This window comes from Silene latifolia, chromosome 5 (genome assembly GCF_048544455.1).
Source record: "Silene latifolia isolate original U9 population chromosome 5, ASM4854445v1, whole genome shotgun sequence".
NCBI classification, from domain to species: domain Eukaryota; kingdom Viridiplantae; phylum Streptophyta; class Magnoliopsida; order Caryophyllales; family Caryophyllaceae; genus Silene; species Silene latifolia.
The window spans coordinates 87,449,691-87,464,567 of record NC_133530.1 but is presented as its reverse complement, the minus strand read 5'-3'; the positions used below and the strand labels follow the sequence as shown (position 1 = coordinate 87,464,567).

Here is a 14,877-nt window from a genome sequence, read left to right as displayed (position 1 = left end):
AGGCCATCGACGGAGAACGGATTTCTCTAGTGGCAGGTGCAAGACGAAGCTGTTGCTCGAGTTAATTGGTGCGGCAGTGGTGGAGTTTGGTTCAATTAATGGTGGAGGTGGAGAGGAGAAGCGGAGAACGAACTGAAGGGTAGCCGCTGGTTGTTGTCGGATTCGATGTGGGGGCGGCCTGATTTTAGGAGAGATCAGGGGAGTCGAGTATGGTGGTGGTGCAGCTGAGATGCGGGTATGGCGGAGAGACGAAAGTGGTGTCACGGCTGTGATGATCTGAATTGGACTCGGGTTGCTGTTGGAAAGGCCGACTGAGTTGCTGCTTGTGGGCACGAATGAAGGAGGTGATATGGTGATGGGTTCATTTCGGGTGGTGGTACTCGGAGTTGGTGTTGCCTCGGTGGCTTGAGCAGGTGGTGGTCGGGTTTGATTAATGGTGGTGATGATGTGAATTGATTGTGTGTGTGAATTTGAGATGGAGGGTGAAAAATTGAGTTTACTGGTAAGATGAAGAGTTGATGATGGTTTTTGGTCAAGATTTATTTTGGCCTTTGACTTTCTCCTTGTCCTTGTTTTATCATATGCTCTAGTCAATTTATTTTGGTTTGTCTTTGACCCGTCTCATTAACTCGGATTTCCTTTATTCACAATCCACACCTACAAAAATTAAACAAACGAAAGCAATACCAATTTCTCCGAAAATGTGACAATGCCGACTAATTATTATAAGTTAGCTAATTAAATGAGCTTTTTAATCAATTAGGCACGCAAAATCGAGTCGGAATAAGGTATAAATGAGGGGTAAAATACTACCAAAATACTACTCATCAACTGCAGGGATTGAAGGTTGAACTGAAGTTGACGCCATCGCCGCCGTAGACGTTGCTCTTGGCTTTCGGCGCGGCACGTTACCGGCGATCTTCCTCTGAGCCGCCCCCGCATCCAAAACCTTCAACTGCTGATCCATGAGTTCGTTTGGGGCCGGTCTGCGATCGCGTGCCGTGGCCTTAGGATGCAACTCAACAACTCTCCTGTTCTTGTCAAGTCCCAACCTCTCGAGGACGTCGACAGACAGTTCCGGGCCAAAGCGGTCTGCAAAGGAAACGAAGCAAGAGTTAAGTAAAAGAAATAAATCAAAGTTCAAAAACAGAAACATTAAAAGCAGAAATGGGCCTCACACCGACCCCACTCACCCTGTTCGAGGGCCGGTATGAGGCCGACGTGGCGAAAGCGACTCATCCGAAGAATGATCTGCGTCGGGGGCATCCATCCCTTCGGCGTCCTATCCTTCTCAGCCTCAAACAACTTCATTGCCCGCCTTTCGTCCTCATTGAGATAGACCTTCAAGGCGTCCATCTTAAGCTTATTCCGGGAGACATATTTCTCACGCTCCCCCCGACTCTCACACCGCAAATTGACACGGTGCTGGAAGGACCGGGGCAGTGGATAATCCTCCGGAACCTCGACGTATACCCACCGCCCCTTCCAGTCCTTGCAAGAAGTAAGCTTAGAGACGGTGATATAACCCGGCTCAGTCTGTATGCTATACCACCCCGTGCCACCCACGACATTCTGTCGAAGGTGGTGAAGCCGGCGAAAGAGGTTCACCGTTGGGACCTCCCCTTTGAAAAGACACAACCATACAAAACCAACAATCGTCCTGATGGCCAACGGATGCAGTTGGGCCACGGCGACGTTCATGACTTTAATAATGGCAACAACGTACTCATTCAGAGGAAACCGGAGCCCATATTCCAGGTGTCTGATGTATACGCCGATACAAACCGGGGGAGGGCAACAGACGGCCTGACCCTCTTTAGGAATAACAATCTTATACTCCCCGCCGAAGGAGAAATGATGTTCAAAAATTCAGAACGAACAAGCGGCGAACTTGTTTGTCCAAGCACGATCGGGACCGATCTTTACAGCGCGCCGTGATCCAAGAGATGCGGCCTCTCCTCATCAGAATGAGCCCTTTCCTCATCATCACCATCATCACCATCATCATCAACATCATCATCATCATCCTCGAAATCCTCCAAATATTTTGGATCAATCTCAGGAGAAAGCGGTCTGGGACCCCCAACGGTTAACGGGGTGACAACCAAAGTGCCTCCTCTTCATCGGGCGCGACGGGAGCCCCGTTGTAAGTACTAGGTCCAAAGATCGGGTAAGACATGACAACAAATACTTAACAAATAAAAGTTGAAAATTTTGTTTGTTTACCTTGGAAAGTGTTACGCCGAGTAACGCTTAGAAGACTAGAGAGAAGTTTCGTCAAAGAAGGCTAGAAAGAAGAAATTTTTTTTGAGAAAGTGAATTTTTGGCGGCCAAAATCAGGGGCTAACTGCTCTATTTATAGAGCAAAGCCCATGAAACGGACCAATCAGGGTAAAGCCCATGAAGCGTCAACCAATCAACGCCTAGCCACGTGTCAAGCATGCAGCCATGGAATGTCAATCGACAAACAGTTATAAAACTTCTCCAACACGTTCCTTGACAGAATGCCAATCGACGTATCTTCTTCAACACGATCCTTGGTATCTACTTGCAAACGGCCCATTGTTCAACCGAAGCGGCAAAGACCGGTGCCGGGGCAATCAAAAGCACACGGCACTCACAACCTCGGTCTCGGCCGGCGCCATTTTCTTTTCCACATTTGATGCCCTTTACACATCCATGTGGAGGGGATACTGATACGGCCCTGAGCGAGAACCAAGCCGAGGAAGAATAAGCCGGGAAGAAATTTCAACTTGCACGAATACGCTCAACACTCATCGAAGGTCCATACCACGGCATAGACTACGCGGGGTCAAATTGATTGGGCATATTCGCACCCGCCGACCGAGTCAACATATTAAGCAAGGTCAAAGATATCCACAACAAGTCAACACCTTGACCAAATTTAATCGACGCGACCGGTCGGCTGTCATTACTGGGTCTCGGCTAGGCAACTAGCCAGTCGGGATACACATCCGCGTACTCACATCCAAGACCCCTCGGCATGGAGTCAACCAGGCCAGCCGGCCTGCCATGGGTCCCTCGGCCGAGGGTAGATCGATCTTTCCACGCTCGCCACTTGGCACTACGTGACAAAAGGTGAAAGTCTATAAATACTCCTCAACCCTCATTGAGGAAAGGATCCGAAAATAATCAGTTAAACACACTAATCTGGTATAAACTCCCTTATCTCTCTACAATATACTTTGTGCCAAGTAACACACAACTTAATCCCTTTTAAGTTTACTGACTTGAGCGTCGGAGTGAGTTCGCTCGGTACCAAGCCGAGCCCTCAGTTTGTTCATTGTTTCAGGAGAGGCCGAAAGGAATAGTCAAGCAAAGTCATCATTCTTCAAGCTTACGTGGTAACAAATCCTGCTCCGAAATTACACCCGGAACAAAAACAAATGTTAAAAATTGAATGGTCTCAAGTCTCAACGTCATCTACACCTTACCAATTAAGTAACAACTAGACACGATGTTATTGGATTTTGTTACATCCAGAATTGTTAAATCTGAACGCAATTAGTCAATATATTTGAATCTCCTAAAAACAATTTTAATTGGAATATAATTTACATTGTATCTATTAGATTTGAAAAATAGGATCACATATAAGTTGTTATCCATCTTGTCGTACGAAACTTAAAGAGTGCGTGATCAATCACCATTCATATCAACAAATGTTTTTTCTTCACCCTTTTTGGTACTAACATTCATTTTCTTCGAATATACTACATTATATGTGTTAGCGTATCACCAACCAATTTAACGATTTTCCTAATTCAATGTCCTTGCATATCAAATCATCAATTCATTATCTAATTTCGTCCTATAAGTTATGGCTAATAAATTAAATGATCATCCTCTTAGCAATTTTTCCTAATTTACCTTAAAAAAACACATTAGAATTTAAATCTTCCAAAATCTGGCCATATATAACCTTTCAAATTATGGCTATCTACAAAGTAGAGATGACCAAAATGCCAGCTCGTCTCACAAGTCGAACCTGAGCCACCATACGTCAGGCAGACCCGCCCAAACCCGTAAAAAAACTAAAAAAATGAAGATTTTGTCTACCCGGAGTCCTGGACCTAACTCAGGCAACACGCAAAGGCTAGAGTGGCCAACCCGACTTGCTTTGGTCCGACCCTATGTCCATACCTAGTGCCCACCCTAACCACCTCAAGAACCCAAGTAGGGATGGAAATAGATCGGGCTGGATCAGGTTTTGCGAGATCCAAACCCGATCCACTTACTTAATGGATCCATATTCAAACCCAATCCATATCCAAAATTTTGAAATCCATTTCCAATCCATTCTGCCTTTTTCAAATCCATATCCGCTCCAAATCCATACCCGATCCACCATATAATCCAAAACCCGATCCAAAACATCCTTTGGTCATATAAAAATTCATCTAATATGACAAATTTGACATTTCAAGCTTAATAAATCCAAATTTTTCAAAAATATTTGAATGGATCGGGTTCGGGTATGAATGAATCAGGTTTGAATTTGGTTCGGGTTTTCCAATGGTGGGTTTGGATATGGGTTTTTAAATAGTTGATCGGTTATGGGTTTTCAAAAGTTGGATTTGGATCGAACTTTTTCCTTCGGTTCGGTTCGATTTGGTTTAGGTTCGGTTTGAGGCACTATTGCCATCCCTAAACCCAAGTCACACTAGTGACAGCACAAATTGCCATCACTTTGAAAATCTGTTACAAACTCACCATTTTCCCTCCAAAAACAAAACCTACAAATTTCATCACTTCACAAATCACAACTCACCATTTCAACAATCCAAACCTTCTTCTATGAACAATCATCCTCGTTTTTCGCCTTTAATTTCTCCGATTTCCTCATTACTTAAACCCCAATTTTCGTCTCTTTTCTCAACATCTTCATCTCAATTTCTCTCATCAACTACCGTAGATTTGCTCCCTCTGCTTTCCTCCATTAAATCCCTCAATCAAACCAAACAATCCCACGCTCTCGCTCTCGTATACGGCTCCCTCCCGTCAAGCGTCTCTCTTTCCGCTTCCCTTATTCTAAACTATGCCAAATTCGGTTCCCCACTTTCGAGTCAAATTCTTTTCGAAAGTACGGTTTTTTACTGTAGAACTACGTATTTGTGGAATACCCTTTTGCGGGGTTTTGCTATTGCTGGTGTAGATGATGTTTTTTGTGTGTATAATCGTATGATTCGGACCGGTGTTCGACCTGATGATCATACTTTTCCTTCTGTTTTTAAGGCATGTGCTGATCGTCGTTTCGTTGAGAAGGGTAGAGAGGTTCATGGGTTTGCGATTAAGGCGGGTTTTGATAGAAATGTGTATCTGGGAAATACCTTAATGTTGTTATATAGTGGTTGCGGATATATGGGGAGTGCACGTAAGGTGTTTGAGGGTATGCCTGAGAGAGATGCTGTTTCATGGAATACTATGATCGGGGCGTTGTGTTCTCATGGGAGGTTCGATGAGGCGGTTGGTTCTTATTTGGAGATGAAGGCAAGAGATGAACTTTTGCCGAATGCAGTTAGTGTTGTAAGTGTCTTACCAGCTTGTGCGGAGCTCAAGGATGAGGTATTGTCAAGGGTGATTCATGGTTATGTGGTTAAGGTTGGGACGATTTGTCAGGTTCGCGTTGGTAATGCATTTGTGGATGTGTATGGAAAGTGCGGGAAGATGACGAGTGCTGTGCAAGTTTTTGACGAGATAGCAGAGAAGAATGTAGTGTCTTGGAATGCGATAATTACTAGCTTTGCGCATACCAAGTGTTACGCTGATGCCTTGCGTATGTTTAGGTTAATGATTGAATCGAAGGTAAAGTTAGATGGTGTCACTATCTCTAGTATGCTGCCTGTAGTAGTGGAGCTTGAGTATTTTGATGTGGGAAAGGAGCTTCATGGGATTAGCATTAGAAAGGCACTTGACTCGGATCTATTCATCTTGAACTCATTGATTGACATGTATGCGAAATCAGGACATATAGCTCAGGCTTCTGGTGTTTTCGATAAGATAAGTAAGAGAAATGTCGTTACATGGAATGCCATGGTTGCTAATTTTGCTCGAAATAACAAGGAGTTAGCTGCAATTGGACTTGTGAAGCAAATGCAAGCTGTAGGTGAAACTCCCAATTGTGTCACGTTCACAAACGTTCTTCCAGCTTGTGCTCGAATAGGTGCAATTGCCCCAGGCAAGGAAATTCATGCAAGGTGCATCCGAAATGGAATTGCATTCGACATATTTGTTTCGAATGCATTAATAGACATGTATACAAAATGTGGCTTCCTGAACTTGGCCCAAAATGTATTTGACAACTCCCTTCGAGATCAAGTATCATACAACACACTAATAGTAGGTTATTCACAAAGTGAAGAATGTTTGAAATCCCTGTATTTGTTTGAAGAGATGGGGCTCATAGGTTTGGAGCGGGATACAGTTTGCTTTGTGGGTGCTATCTCGGCTTGCGCAAATAGTACTTCACTGAAACCTGGCAAGGAGATTCATGGATTTGTCATGAGACGATTGCTTCACACACATCCTTTTGTTTCGAATGCTCTCTTGGATCTTTATATGAAATGTGGGAAAATTGACATAGCTCAAGAAATATTCGAAAGAAATCTCAAGAAAGATGTTGTCTCATGGAATACAATGATCTTAGGTTATGGCATGCTTGGCAAATTCGAGATAGCTATTAATCTCTTCGAAGCAATGCGAGAAAACACTATAAATCCCGACTCAATTTCATATATAGCGGTTTTATCAGCTTGTAGTCACGGGGGATTTGTTGAAAAGGGGAAGAAATACTTTGACGAAATGCAGGCTAAGAACATCAAGCCGACTCACATACACTACACTTGCATGGTCGACCTTCTTGGCCGAGCAGGACTAATGCAAGAGGCTTTAGATCTCATTAGAGATCTTCCGTTTGAACCTGATGCTCATATGTGGGGTGCTTTGCTCGGGGCTAGTAGGCTCCATGGGAATATAGACGTGGCAAGATTGGCTACAAAACATCTCTTTGTGTTACAGCCTGAGCATTCTGGATATTATGTGCTTTTTTCTAACATGCTTTCAGAAGCCGGGAGATGGGATGAAGCAACAGAGGTCCGAGACCTCATGAAGTCCCGAGGGGTCAGGAAAGATCGCGCGTATAGTTGGGTTCGTGGCCGTGGTAAGGTTCATGCTTTTATGGTAGGGGAAGAATATACAGACAGGTCAGGACTAGATTCGTCTCTTGCATATTCTGCTTGACATTATAGCTCTTTGATGTATAAACTGTTATCTTTAGCCGGCGACCACAATTCAGATTTATTTTGCAGAGGTCAAGTAATTTAGCTAGTGATAAGCTCTACACAGCATAAGAAAATGATCTTACAATTGTACCTGTCATTCATCGGAAACTTTTTTCGTGTGATTACAATGCCAATCAATAAAGCTTTCAAAAATGACATTCTATTTTCAGAGAATCCTCTTTCTGATACAATTTTGGTTTACTATATACTAAAATTCACAGTACTGTCGACAAAAGAGGATATTACATACAGAGTGCCTTGGGGGTATGCTAACGATTGCTGGTTTGTCATGATTGGTGACAAACTACGGCTTTGCAAGACGAGTCAACATCGATGATCCACATCCCCAGTTGTTGAAGACGGCCTCTTACTATATCAGCGTCAGTTGATGGCGACCAAGTAATCATCTTCGTATTAGTTGATACTGACTGGTTCATGTCGGTTGTCTCGAGTTTTAAACTCACTCCAGTATCATCAACGATGTTTAATCTAATTCCTATGTTATCGAAAAACTTTTCAACAACGTCACCAAAACTTCCACCATCACGACCAACTAGAGACTCTGTCATATCAGCAAGTCTCTGCACAAACACATCACCCCAAATATTGCGAGAGGAGGAAGAGATCCTAACAGCAAAGTGCCGAGACCCCTTGCCAACATAAAAGTCAGAGGTACGATCACCGATGTCAAGTAGTGGGTTGTTGGTCAATGGAAGCATATTTCCGGAGATAACCCAAGTGTCAAACCAAGACTCCAAACATTTTTTTATTACATACGCCTGCACCACTGTCTCGCTAATGAGTTCATGATGGGAATTCTTACCTCCCGTGATGCTGTCAAAGACCGACTCTGTCACAATCACGGGATGTCCTCTTCTCGGTAAATCCCTCAACAAGTCCGATTTCCGTTGTGGGACAATAAAAATGTAATTGCGAATATTAAGCCTCTCAAAGTGACAGATCAAATTGTTGATGGCCTTCTCTGAAGCTTGCGATACACTGACCAACAAAATCGGCTTTTGAAGTTCCATGGTGTGAAGGATAGATCCTACATCATCAAGTACCTTAATGACTCTTCCCGGAAGTACTTTCCTGAAGCAAAAATCATACCACTGTATGTTACTCAAAGGATTCATAGTGACAAGATCAATATCACGAGAGTTTCTATCCAGAAGTTGGGAATCTGGCCCAGCTGTTTTCCCATAATTTACACCGGCATCTCTGTGAGAGACGGTAAGAGCCCGTTCATGAGGAAAATTTGTATAGATGTTAAAATAGCCGTGTGAATGAATGAACTTAATGAACCATGGTGTCCATATCCGCTCTCCCATCTTTTTGTACCATCCATTTGTCACCTGCAAAAAACACGGAACCTTAGGAATTTCGAAACTGTTTCGCAGTAAATTTTATGTGAGACGATCTCACATCTGAAACCAACCCAAATTCTTATTTATTCCTCATTTAAATAAAGGGTCGATGGGTTGGTTTCAAATGTTAGACTATCTCATACAAGCTTTTCAGGTACAGGCTATATCGGCAATAAGTACTTTCTCATAAAAAAGTAGTTGATTCGGAAGAAAAAGAAAACTACCATTCCCTCCAGAAACGGCTTAATTCCTCTTGCTTTGTGATCATCATACCAAAGGCGGAACTCTTTCCAGGGTCTTGGAAAGAGAAGCTGGCCCCAGGTTCCAACTAATTGGTATAAAAAGAGTTTAGATTCACTATCCAGATTCATTTTGTTTCCATGTTTACCTGTAGTAACAAAAAGCATTGCAGAATGTGATAAACTTGGAGCCGCAGATGATTCCAGAACATAGAGATCACAATATCGCCATTATTTCAACTTTCAAGGTAAAACAAGACTCCTGGTTTTTACAATAGTCATTCTTACATTACGAGCCATTCATCTTTCAAAAACTCATTGAAAATATTATGGAATATATATTCCTATGATTCATTTAGCTGCTCTCTGAGGATGAAGTTTCATAAATTTTTCTCTAAGTATATCTTGTTTATCTGAAGTCAAACCTCACCACGAAAAACGACTTGAATAACAGAATGGAGGGGAAATATGTGAGATATCCACAATCTTTCTTAGCTACTACAGTATATTTTAATGTAATAATGCTAGGGTAACGACTTGTAGCGGTGTCTAGGAATTGAGAAATTAAACCAACAATGAAAACTAGAAAAACTGTTCTGAATAAGGTGGACAAAATCTGTTAAAAGCCTTTCAGTTTGAATTTGATGTCGTACACATGTTGTAATGGAGGCTAACTGGAAAATCCGTATCCTGAACTAGACCCAACAATGAAACTACCTTCCATATAAAATGGGGTTGCTACCAATATTAAAAATATATACCTAAAATAAAATTACTCTATGCAGTAGTAATTTTCCAACTCCAACGAAAGAAACCAACTTGTAACATCAGACGGAGTATATGTAAGAAGAGTAACAGCATAAATTGCTCTTTTGGTTAGCAGGAGGCTAAAAAACATAAGTTCCCAATTCCCATCCAAGAGCAATATCATCCACAGCGCCCATTAATTCTACTGCTAAGATGTCCTGATGTACACGCTAGTAGCGAATAAGCTCTTAGTAGCTCAATTCAGGTTAAAATTAACTATACCATATCCATACTTTCCTCAACCCAAGATTTTGTTCCACAAATTAGACATAAGAAGCCAACTTCACAAGCTGATGATCTCCTCGAAAACCCTTCGCAAGGAAAATAAACAAAAAGAACTACGCCAACCAAGAACAACTCCCTTGTATTGAACTTCCTGATTGGGATAAAACCCAATGACATAAATGTGTTTTGAAATCAAGTAAGAAGCTCAAATCCTCAGTACTTGATAGTTGATACTTATATCTCATCAAATTAGCAAACAAAAACAAGCTACCCAGAAAAGCTTAACACTAAAATCTTCTCATTAACATATCCACAACTGCTAAATGATCCTCAGTAATCATCGCAGTCCATCTTAAAAGCCAAACATAGAATCAAAGAATCTAACTTTATCGCATTTAATAAATGACCATGTACTACACAAACAGAATGGAGGGGAAATATATCCACAATCTTTCTTAGCTACTACATATTTATGCATTAATGCTAGGGTAACGATTTCTAGGAATTGAGAAAGTAACCCAACAAAGGAAACTAGAAAAACTATTCTGTTTAAGGTAAATACAATCTGTTAAAATTTAAAATCTTTCAGTTTGAATTTTATGTCGTAAAAATAGAGTTATGGTGGATGCTAACTGAAGATCAGTATCCTGAACTAGACGCAACAATGAAACAACCTTCTAAATAAAATGGGATTGCTACCAATATTAGAAATATAACTAAAATAAAATTTTCCAACTCCAACGTATGAAACCAGGCAACTTGTGACATTATATATCTACGCAGAGTAACGGCGTAAATCACTCTTTTGATTAGCAGGATGCTAAAAAACATGCATTCCCAATCCCATCAAAGAGCAATATCATCCACATTACAAAATGCCAATTAATTCTAATGCTAAGGATGTCGTGATGTGCACGCTAATCGCGAATAAGCTCCTAGACACTCAATTCAAGAAAAAATAACTACACCATATTCATACTTTCTCCTCAATAATTCTCCTAAGATTTTGTTCCACAAATAAGCCATAAGAAGCCAACTTCACAAGCTGATGATCTCCTCAAAAACCCTTTGTAAGGAAAATAAACAAATAGACCTACATCAAAGAAGTACAACTCCCTTGTATTGAACTTCATGTTTGGGGATAAAACCCAATGACATCCAGAACAAATCTTCTCACTAAACACATCCAGAACTACTAAATTACCCTCAGTAATCATCACACTCCATCTTAAAAACCAAAGAAAGAATCAAAGAATCTAACTTTATCCCAACTAATGAATTATCATGTACTCCATACTAAACAACCAAACCCACTTCATCTAATTCCCAACTATCAATCTTATCACCCTAACTCATAAAATACACCACCACCATGACCACGACCAACATTTACCTAATACCCGAAGGGCTCTCCCAAATCACGGGATTAAGGGGTTGGATGTATGCTGCCTTACTTCAGTCTTAACAATACAAGTCATTTCCGAATAACCTAAAAATCTAAACTGAAAATTGCGTTGAGAACTAAATTGAATAACTGTTTCTCCACAATAGAAAGAACCGTACCTAATCTAGTGAATCATTTTGCTTTATTCCATCGTAATCTACGACCATAAGTATAAATTAACTTCGGCTCCATCAGAACTGGATAAATTAACCCATACATTACATTACATCACTAAACAAAACAATAAACAACCAAAAACAAGTAGAAAGGGTAAGGAGGGTCGGATGTACGCAGCAAAGAAGCGGTTTTTAAACGACCCAAAATGAAAATTGCGTCAAAAACAACAAAAAATTACAGGGAATACCTGCCTACCTGGGACAAACCTAGGACGTTGAAGAGAAGCACCAAAAACCCAAGGACTAAAATTATTGTCATCATAATAATAAAACAAAATCAACTTCTTCAAAAACAAATAATAATGCGGCGAAACCTCAAGATCATCTTCAACAACAAAAACAAAATCATGATCATTAACAGGCCACCAAGCTTCCAACCATTGTCCTTGCAAACCCACATTAACAGTTCTATAATGAACAACTTTAACCCCATGTAACCACTCAAACCCATCAACAAACCCTAAAATCTCCTTAAAAGATTCCAACTTTTGTCCCACATCGGTGGAGAAAGAGGAGTTGGGGAAGTGGTCGATGTATATATGGAGATGGACTGTGTCATTGGCGTAATTGGCGGATGATAAGGAGTGTAGGCAGCGGGTTAGGGAGTGGAGGCGATTGTAAGCTAGGAGTTTGATTGTGAAGGTGAAGGTGTGGTTTTGTGGGGAGAGGATTTGGGTTGGGAGTGGTGGGGATGGTGGGGTGAGTGTGTAGTGTGAGAAGAGGAGGAGGGTGATGAGGATTAGGAGGAGGTAGAGGAGTGTGAAATGGTGTTTTTTTGGTTGTGGTGGTGGGAGGGCCATGGATGGTGGAGGAAGAGGAGTGTGTGATAATGGAGGGTTTGGTCATTTGCCTAATTGGTATGGAATGAGTGTGGGTGTAATTGGGGATTTGGATCATTGTGTGAGCAGAGTCCATCTCATTGAAGACGGCCACTATCCGTTACAAGTTGAAGACGGATAGGGACCATCTCATAAAATGTACAAATATGTGGGAGGGTAGGCGCATTTTTTCCGGCTTATTTTCACCCATTTCGATTAATTTCATTTCTATTGATTGATTATTTCGATTCGATTGATTCAGCTCCATTGATTGATTAACTCCATTCGATTGATTATTTCGATTGATTATTTCAATTTCCATTAAATTCAAATTTCATTTAAACTTTACTAATTTAAATAATAGTTATTATTAATTTTGTTAACAATAATACTATTTTTTAAATATTAATATTATTTATTATTTATTATAATTATAATTATAATTAATAATATTGTTAATAATTTATTTATTTATTATTATTACTATTATTATTATTATTATTATTATTATGATGATGATGATGATGATGATGATGATGATGATGATGATGATGATGATGATGATGATGATGATGATGATGATGATGATAATGATGACTATTATTATTAAAATGAATAATAATGTTATTAATGTTAATGTTGTTGTTGTTGTTGTTGTTGATATTATTATTACGGTTTTTCTATCCTATGCCCACTAGGCATAGGATAAGAAACCTAAAAAGGGAAGAATTAATGATGTTTTTCTTGAAATGTGATAAGATATTGCAATTTTCCATAAAAACATCATTAATTCTTTCCTTTTTTAATTTCTTATCCTATGCCTAGTGGGCATAGGATAGAAAAACCCTTATTATTATTATTATTATTATTATTATTATTATTATTATTATTATAATTATTATTGGTATTATTATTAAAATTCATAACATTTATTGGTATTATTATTAAAATTCATAACATTTATTATTAATATTATTAATGAGGCACACCGAACCGACTTGACTCACTTACCAATACGGGGTCTTACAAGTCAACACGCTTGCCAACATGGTTACAAATTCGCTTGGTACCCTACGAATCACAAATCGTTAAAATCGAATTCTATCAAGTTGAATACTGAAAATACATGTAACACATTTTCTATAAGCGAATCGCGAATCGGTAAGGCGTATTCATAGCGAATATGATAACCGTGCTTGTCAAACCATCATTAAAAGAGGGCACAGAGACCTTAGCTTCAAGCAAGGTCCCGACTACCCACCATTACCGTAAGGCATCAGAGAATGACCTTTTGCATACCCTCTGAGGCCTTTGTTACGCGTGAAAGATCCATCCGAAGAGAGCAAGCATTGGCTCGAGATGCCATATGAGAGTAGGGCGTTGACTCGACCTGAATTCGAGCAACGCTTACTTGAGTGTTTTTATTCTAAACAATTATTTTACTAATATCATTATTAATATGACCTTATTATTTATTATTGTTATTAAAAAATATTATTAGTAGAAAAATACTATTTTTTCATTATTATAATTTATGATTATTCATATATAATATTATAATTTTTTTCTTATAAATATTAATTTTAGTATTAATATTATACTATGAAATATGAATATGAATATATTATAGTTGATAATAACAATAATATTGAATACTATTATTATTATTATTATTATTAATATGATTATTTGATTCAATTATTTCAATTGACTTTATTCGATTCGATTCGATTCGGCTTGGCTCACTCTATTCGATTCGATTGATTGATTGATTCGATTCGACTCCATTCGATTCGATTCGATTCGATTCGGCTCCATTCGATTCGATTATTTCGATTCGATTCGATTCAGCTCCACTCCATTCGATTCGATTCGATTCAATTCAGCTCTAAAAAGCCAGAAAGAACAGGGCCTAAGTGGGGTATCCAATTCACCCTCACTTGCATTAATCATTTGCATTTTGTGAGAGGGATACTATCCGTCTTCAGCTTGTGACGGATAGTGTCCGTCTTTAATGAGAATTTGTGTGAGTACAATTTCTTTTAGATAGTCTATTTTAAAATGGTTATGTTCGTGTTATAAGGGTAAAACAAGTTCCATATCAATAGATCGAATAGGTAGAATTTCAATAACGCATGTAGCTAGCCATGTATGTCGAGCTGTGCACTAGGCCAGGCCAAGGGGCGGGCGGGGCTAAGTGCTAGCAGTTTAGACATGACACTAAATAAGAATCGGGCAGGTTTGGTCAGGGACGAACCCAACCCACTTAGTAGCGGGCCAGGGTGGACCGGGTTGTATCACCTTTGTTTTTAATCTTTTAGTGTTGGGACCGGGCCGCTGGAACTCGGCCCACGAGACCGAGCTGTGTCGGATTAGACCACTACGATGCACACCCCTGCATGTACGTCCTTATTATTTCCCCAAGTGTAATTTAATTTTTGTTTAGGTCATAAGAAGTAAAGTCCTCCTATCTACTAAAAGAATATGATTTTTTTACGTT

General features: G+C 39.9%; 3 protein-coding genes across 3 annotated transcripts in view; 1 reads left to right on the top strand and 2 right to left on the bottom strand.

The window, feature by feature from the left end:
- The window catches only part of LOC141657771 (protein CELLULOSE SYNTHASE INTERACTIVE 1-like), a 468,470-nt gene that overhangs the window by 75,691 nt on the left and 377,902 nt on the right, over positions 1-14,877 (bottom strand). The gene's annotated exons all lie outside the window — the stretch shown is intronic.
- LOC141657774 (putative pentatricopeptide repeat-containing protein At1g69350, mitochondrial) lies at positions 4,693-7,288 on the top strand. The gene has a single exon (XM_074465114.1). It carries the CDS (start codon positions 4,819-4,821, stop codon positions 7,258-7,260), a length of 2,442 nt encoding a protein of 813 aa, XP_074321215.1. The 5' UTR covers positions 4,693-4,818; the 3' UTR covers positions 7,261-7,288.
- Positions 7,370-12,458, bottom strand: LOC141657775 (uncharacterized). Its single transcript, XM_074465115.1, has 3 exons — positions 11,756-12,458; positions 8,893-9,056; positions 7,370-8,656 (listed from the first exon to the last, which is right to left on the bottom strand). Exons 1-3 carry the CDS (start codon positions 12,357-12,359, stop codon positions 7,589-7,591), a joined length of 1,836 nt encoding a protein of 611 aa, XP_074321216.1. The 5' UTR covers positions 12,360-12,458; the 3' UTR covers positions 7,370-7,588.